The sequence below is a fragment of the Neofelis nebulosa genome, chromosome 16, assembly GCF_028018385.1.
Source record: "Neofelis nebulosa isolate mNeoNeb1 chromosome 16, mNeoNeb1.pri, whole genome shotgun sequence".
NCBI classification, from domain to species: Eukaryota; Metazoa; Chordata; class Mammalia; order Carnivora; family Felidae; genus Neofelis; species Neofelis nebulosa.
The window spans coordinates 65,340,462-65,348,110 of record NC_080797.1 but is presented as its reverse complement, the minus strand read 5'-3'; the positions used below and the strand labels follow the sequence as shown (position 1 = coordinate 65,348,110).

The 7,649-nt window shown below is 41.8% G+C and overlaps 1 protein-coding gene across 1 annotated transcript; it reads left to right on the top strand.

Annotated features, from left to right (window-relative positions):
• Positions 1 to 6,219: 6,219 nt before the first annotated feature.
• LOC131497569 (olfactory receptor 1G1-like) lies at positions 6,220 to 7,176 on the top strand. Its single transcript, XM_058703960.1, has one exon. The coding sequence runs from the start codon at positions 6,235 to 6,237 to the stop codon at positions 7,174 to 7,176; it is 942 nt and encodes a 313-aa protein (XP_058559943.1). The 5' UTR covers positions 6,220 to 6,234.
• The last annotated feature ends 473 nt before the right edge of the window (positions 7,177 to 7,649 follow it).

The window sequence follows — 7,649 nt, the reverse complement described above, 5'->3', positions numbered from 1 at the left end:
GGAGAAAATTCAGCAGATGCAGTGATGGCAAGAATCATTCAACACATCCAGAGCATGAAGCAAATTTCCTTTTGGTGCCTCTACCAGATGTTCCTGTCTCCCTCTTCTGACCACCCACAAGGGGAAAGATGTATGCAAACCAGATGAAAGCCTGCTGGTAACACCCTCAGGGATTGTCAAGAACCAGGTAAGACCTAAGAGACTCCATTCTGCTTCTTTTCTCCCCCTTTCTTCTGCGCCCATCCCACACTGCAGTCAACTGGTTGCGCGTCTCTCACAAACAGCCCTGTAACAACAGTGAGATACTGCGTTAGCGGCAGATCCCCAGGTCCTTAGACTCTTACAGACAGTGGGAGTCGTTGTGCTATAAGCAGAACAGAGCACAGGAACCAGCAGTGACTTGTCTCCAAATAATTCCGTGATGATCCCATGCACTCAACCTCTAGCCTCTGCAGGAGACACAAATGCACTCACACACCCACACACATGCACAAATACACAAACATACACATTCATGTCCACCCACCACATTAAAGCATTAAACGGATGTGGCTCCAACCAAACAAGTTTCTCTGCTATTTACAGAATCTCTAGCAAAGAGAGGCTGCATAATACTGCATTATCTTTCATTTTATACATTTTGTGAGCCCATTGTCTGGTTTTGGAGAAGGGAAATATCAATTAATTTATTTTTCAATAGGTAGTACATTCACATGGTTTAAACTTTGAAATGAGCTAAAAAGTGTACATGAAAATCTCTCTCCCTCTCCTATGTCTCATCCACCCAATACCCATACCTCTAATAAGTAATCACTATTATTGGTTTCCTGCTTATTCTTCTGGATTTTTTAATAAGCACACTAGCCAACAAAATATAGATTATCCTGGGAGCTGGGATTAAATTGTTATATTTAGGACCAATATGGGAATAGGAGCTGGACATCATAGGAGTTGGATCAGGACTTGCTGATCAACCAACTACCGTCTGATTCCCTGTTTCTAACCTTGTAACTTTTACTTCTTTCCACCCTGGATGTTCCTTTCCTCACCTGTGGGGAGCACAGATTCTCTAAATTTCATTTCCATTTTCCAATGTGAACTTCTGTCCAGAGGGCTTCCAAGTTAAGTTCAAATTATAATCAATCAATCATAGAAAATTTATGTCTTAAAAAAAGCACACAGTTAAAATGAGCTAATATGAGAACAAATTGGTTTCAAGTCGCAGGAGTTATATTTTATAACAAGCCTGGAGAAATGCCCACTGGCCCCATGTGACAAGGAAAGACTATACTCTGAATGAGTTTTACGTCTGGATGAAGTGTTGGGTCTTACACAGCAAGAGATTACCCCAAAGTTGGGGGTAAACTATAGCAAACATGGAAAGAAAAGAAAAAGCCCAGTCTCTGATCTGTGACTTAGGGAGCTAAGAGGAAAACTGATGGGGGAGTTAGGGCCTAGGTTTCTGTTTCTGCTGAGGCAGAAACTGTCAAGAGACAAGACTGACAGGAGTGGAGATTCTGAGGCCCTTTCGATCTGCCTTAAGCCAATGAGCAACCTCTGTCCTGAGTGAGGGAGAGGTGAGGTCAGCTCCAAGCAGTGGAAAAAGCAACAGGTATGGAGGCCAGGGAACACAGAAGTTGCTGTGGTTAGAAGGGGCCAACCACTGCCGCTATGCACAAATACGCACTGAGCCCCACTACTCCCCCCACTACACGGAGAGCTCTGTCTAAGGGTGTGGTGAATAAAGAATCTAGTAAACATAGGCCCTGAGTAGTGTGGGAACTCTTGGGAAAAAGTGGAGGGAACACCACCTGTCAGGATCACATTTTGGCCAATGGCACACAAGCAGACGACCTTGCAGATGTCACCTGTGAGCAGACAAACTGTGGTGAGTGGAGTGGAAGAACAGGTCTTGGAATTAAACACTGAGGCTAGGTCCAGTCTCTGCCCCTTCTGGATGTGACTTAAGGGTTAGTGGTTATTTATTCATTTTTCTTGGTGGGGGGGGGGGGGGGTGTTGTCTCTTACCTAGTTATTAAAATTAATGATTGTGCTTTTAAGAATATACTTTCTATAATATATGCTGAAAATAGCTCCCCACGTTTTGCTTGCCTTTTTTACTCTGCATGTGGCCTTTTTCTTTAATAGGAGAATTTTGAATTTTAATTTGATTCAACCTATTTTCTTTTCCTTTATTGTTGCTTCCATTGCTTTTTACCTAGGCCACCCTTGTCCCAAGATCGAACAACTATCATGCTGTATGTTCTGCTGGTTGCCTTAAGTTGTATCTATGTAAAATGCTTTAACAACCTGACATGTTTTCAGTCAACACTGTGAGGTGTGAATCTAAATTCACTGACCCCATAGAGTCAACAAGCCTACCCCCAGTCCATCTGTCCAATCCCCCTTTCCTTTCTTGCCAGTCGGCACTGCCACCTTTAGCAGACCAAAATCTGATCTTTACGGTGCCATTTCTGGGCTTTCTATTTTCCCCTTTGATGGATATTTGTAATGAGGGGGAGGGAGCAGCATGCAACATGCCCCGCACTACCTGCATAAAAGAGAAAGAGAGTGTGGTAGGAAATATCCATGGTCAGGGAGGTGCCACCAATGCCAGCTGAACAGTAATTCCGGTGGGTGGCGCCAGGGCTGACAAATTCATAGGACAAGCTTCACTTCGGAGGGAAAATGAAGCCTGGTGGGAAACTGTTTCTGTGATGTAATTCCTCTGATAAAACAGTGTTCCATTCCCAGAATTTTACCTAGAAAGAGCGCATTTGCTTTGTTTGACATCTTTATTTTCTGTAACCATGTTTCCTACATATTCCCATGGCCAAAACTTTATCAACTCAAATTAATTAATTATTATATTAATTATTATATATATAATTATATATATAGTTTATAGAATACAGATCTATTATATTATAGATTATATAAAATATATATTTGGTTTATTGTCCAATTAGTTTCCATACAACACCCAGTGCTCATCCCAACAGGTGCTCTCTTCAATGCCCATCACCCACTTTCCCCTCTCCCCCTCTCCCCCACCCCCATCAACCCTCAGTTTGTTCTCAGTATTTAAGAGTCTCTTATGGTTTGCCTCCTTCCCTCTCTGTAACTTTTTTTCCCCCTTCCCCGCCCCCCTGGTATTCTATTAAGTTTCTCAGGATCCACATATGAGTGAAAACATATGGTATCTGTCTTTCTCTGCCTGGCTTATTTCACTTAGCATAATACTCTCCAGTTCCATCCACGTTGTTGCAAATGGCAGGATTTCATTCTTTCTTGTTGCCAAGTAGTATCCCATTGTATATATAAACCACATCTTCTTTATCCATTCATCAGTTGATGGACATTTAGGCTCTTCCCATAATTTGGCTATTGTTGAAAGTGCTGCTATAAACATTGGGGTACAAGTGCCCCTATGCATCAGCACTTCTTTGAGACTTATTCATTCACATGATATATACTTACTGAGTACCTATCTTGTATCAGGCTCAGGGCTAATGCTACATTTCCAAGATGAACAAGATAGACATTTTCTTGAGCTACTCACAAAGATACAGTAGAATGGAGAACACAGACAAGTAAATAGTTGGTCACAGTCCAGAGTGACACATGCTGTGATGGGGGAGGCACAGGGCTGGAAGGGGCGTGAACCTGAGTTTGTTGTCAAGAGAATAAGTCAGGAAAGTCTTCCTCAAAAAAGACTAATGAATAGATAAAGAAGATGTTGTGTGTGTGTGTGTGTGGCCATCAAAAGAATGAAACCTTGCCATTTGCAACAATGTGGATGGAGCTAGAGTGTATTACATTAAGCGAAATGAGTCTGAGAAAGACAATATCATAAGATTTCACTCATATGTGGAATTTACGAAACAAAACAGATGAACATATGGGAAGGAAAAAGCGGGGGAGGGAGCAAACCATAAAAGACTTTTAACTATGAGAACAAACTGAGGGTTGATGGAGGGAGGTGGGTGGGGTGTGGGCTAAATGGGTAATGGGTATTGAGAAGGGCACTTGTGAGGAGTGCTGGACATTATATGTAAGTGATGAATCACTAAAATATATGCCTGAAATCAAGTTTACCATATATTTTAACTAGAACTTAAATTAAAACTTGAAAAGAAAAAAAATGACATCTAAGCTGAAACCCGAGGGAAGACTATTCCAGCACAAGAAAATAAGATGGGCAAAATCCCAAAGGTGAAAAAGTATCTAGATCTTCTAAATAATTGTAAGTATAAGTGGGGCATAGGATGTAGAATGGAGAGGAAGGTCCATGAATCAATGGAGACATCAAGGGTCTTCAGGCCCTAGGAAGATGTGTAGAGCTTATCCTGAAAGTAATGAGAAACCCCTGAAGGATTTTTCAGGTAGAGTGACAAAATCAGATATGGTTTGTAGAAAGCCCATTCTCTCTGGAGTGAAACCAGAGGGCAGGTGGGTATGCCTGTAGGCAAGAATGACTGCCCATATTTAAGTGATAAATGAGTATCGTGAATGAAGGTAGTGGCAGCTGGGGCTGAGGACAGTGGGTAAATAAAGAGAAATGGGTAAATTTTAGTTACATCAACAAAGTAAAATCACCAGGATTTGGTAGTATTTGGATGCATGCGAGGAGGAAGAAAAATGGGTCTCTAATGGCACCCAGATTTCTCACCAGACCAGCTGGTGGCGATAATGATTTCAGCATTAGGTATGCTTTTCACCAATTCCAAATCCTTTTTTTCCAATAGCCATGCTTTTCAAAATATTGGGGAAATATGCTAATGATTTACTTGACCTGTGAAATCTTTGGATGGATTAATGTCACAATGTCCACATGAATACCACAAGAGTTTTGTGAAGAAACAACTCCCACCTAGCTTCAAAGTATATGTATTGGTATACAGTTATGGTATTGTTGCTCAAATTATATGTTTAAATGAATGACTTTAAGATGCAGCTGTAACACATGATTGATCCTGCTACTGCTACATGCAAACACTTCATAACATACTATGATTTGTGTGTGTGTGTGTGTGTGTGTGTGTGTGTGCATGTTATACTTTGGTTGCTCTTCAAATACAGCAAGCTGAAGAAAAAAGATAAATCCCTCATTCACTCAAATAAGAGCTGGTCACATGTCCACACCTAGATGTCAATTTGGCTAGGGAAGTAGTCTTAGCTAGCAAGTCACTTTCGAGAACGACTTCATATTAAGGATTAAAGGGACGTACGAATTTTGTCAGTATGATACCTATTTTGCCACAGCCCATGCTCAAGTCTCTTCCCGCAAGGTGCTGGTAATTGCCTCTTCAGAACTTCTTAAATAGCTAGAACATTAGTTCCAGACTTGATATGACTCCTCCATACCAGTGAACACCAAGTAATTTTTCATAAATTCAACAAACTTATTGATCACTTATTATGTGTCAGCAAGCATGTATTAGGCTAAGTGTATAAAGGTGAATAGTGTTTGCATCATGATGTCCAAGAACTTACAGTCTGGCAGAGGGGATGGTAAACTTACTATGAATGGCCAGGTTGCAACGGTTTTAGGTTTTGTGGGGTCACGTATGGCCTTTGTTGCATCTGCCTCTTTGTTTTAAGGTTTGTGGGGTTTGTGGGGGGGTTTTACCACCCTTAAAAACGTAAAATACATTCTTAGCTTGAGGTCCATGCCAAAAAAAGTGTGTGAGGAGGATCTGGCTCTGGTTTTCTGGTTTGCTGACTCCTGGACTAGTTAACACAGTCGGAGAAAGGCAAGACTGGACAAAGTGCACAGAAATCGGCGACAATGATTGACTAAAAGCTCCTCACTGCTTAAGAACAAGCAAAGGCAAGCTTTTGTTTATACTTGATGAGTTTTGTAAACAGTTCATTATGTAGGTCAAAGCTTTATATCATGAATTTTAAAAAGTATGTTACTTAAAATAATAAAAAAGCATATGTATTGGATTCATGCTTATATAATAAAACTTTTTAAAAAGAAACCTCTCCCCCCCGCCGTTGCAGACAAATCTTTGGTATCCCATGGCAGAAAGCACAGGCATTTGCAAATATTCAGTTGAACTATATGAAACTGCCATTTTTGTGCATCGTAAGCAGTTAAATATTGGATATTTCATGATTCCATCTTACACTAGAAGATCAACGTTGGAATACTGCATCATTTTCAAAGTCCACAAACCAGGGCTTACCAATTTCATTCAATTAATCCATCTTTCTGCTTACCGACAAATGGAGTGGGAAAACCTGACCAGCATCTCAGCATTTGTCCTCCTGGGGCTTTCCAAGCAGCCAGAGCAGCAGGAAGTCCTCTTTGGGCTGTTTCTGTTCATGTACCTGGTCACAGTGGGCGGCAACCTCCTCATCATTCTGGCCATCATTGCTGATGCCCACCTCCACACGCCCATGTACTTCTTCCTGGCCAACCTTTCTCTTGCCGATGCCTGCTTTGTGTCCACCACAGTCCCCAAGATGCTGGCAAACATATGGATCCAGAATCAGGCCATCTCATATGCAGGGTGTCTATCGCAACTGTATTTTTTCATGCTGTTTGTGATGCTGGAGGCATTCCTCTTGGCCGTCATGGCCTACGACCGCTATGTGGCCATATGCTACCCGCTCCATTACGTCATGGTCATGAGCCCTGGGCTCTGTGTCTTCCTAGTTTCTGCATCCTGGATTATGAATGCCCTCCACTCCCTCCTACACACACTCTTGATGAACAATCTGTCCTTCTGTGCCGAACGCAAGATCCCACACTTCTTCTGTGACATCAACCCACTTCTGAGTCTGTCCTGCACAGATCCCTTCATTAATGAGCTGGTGATTTTCACTGTTGGGGGCCTTGCAGGACTGGTTTGTGTGCTTTGCCTGATAATCTCTTATACACATATTTTCTTGACCATCCTGAAGATCCCCTCAATTCAGGGGAAGCAGAAAGCCTTTTCCACCTGCAGCTCTCATCTCTCTGTGGTTTCTCTATTCTTTGGGACTTCCTTTTGTGTTTACTTCAGTCCCCCCTCGACCCGCTCACCAGAGAAGGGCACAGTTGCATCAGTGATGTACACAGTAGTAACCCCAGTGCTGAATCCCTTTATCTATAGCTTGAGGAACAGAGACATCAAGTCTTCCTTGAGAAAGCTAATTTGGGTTAGCAAAATCCCTTCCCCTTAGCAGTGGTGACTTCACATCCAATATGGGGATCTCCACTTAATTGCATTCACCATATAAGCACTAAAGAATGAGAGAAAATGGAGACCTCACTTTCAGGACCTGTGATCTGAACTTGAAATCTTCATGCCTAACCTACAGGACTTTCTCCAAACATACCCATCATCAGGCCAATATCATTCATTAACTTAATTTCTTACAATCATAATGCCCTAAAATCACAGCGATTCAGATTTATAATATAATAAAGGATGTACTTGAATACTTTTGAAACAACTCGTGACCAAAATAAGGAAATATTGGTTGTGCTATTGTATGTGTCCAAGAATAAGCTTCAGGGAAAGATAACTTTCCCCCACCATCACTGTGACCTTGGTGACTTGGATTCCTACCAACAGTGTTTTTGACACTGGGAATCCCCATATCTGTGAAGTCCCCATGCTGAGATAATAGAACCCGGGACTGGAAAGGAAGGG

Excerpts from the sequence above, each read along its gene's own strand:
- LOC131497569 (XM_058703960.1), top strand. The coding sequence starts at position 6,235 with ATGGAGTGGGAAAACCTGACCAGCATCTCAGCATTTGTCCTCCTGGGG.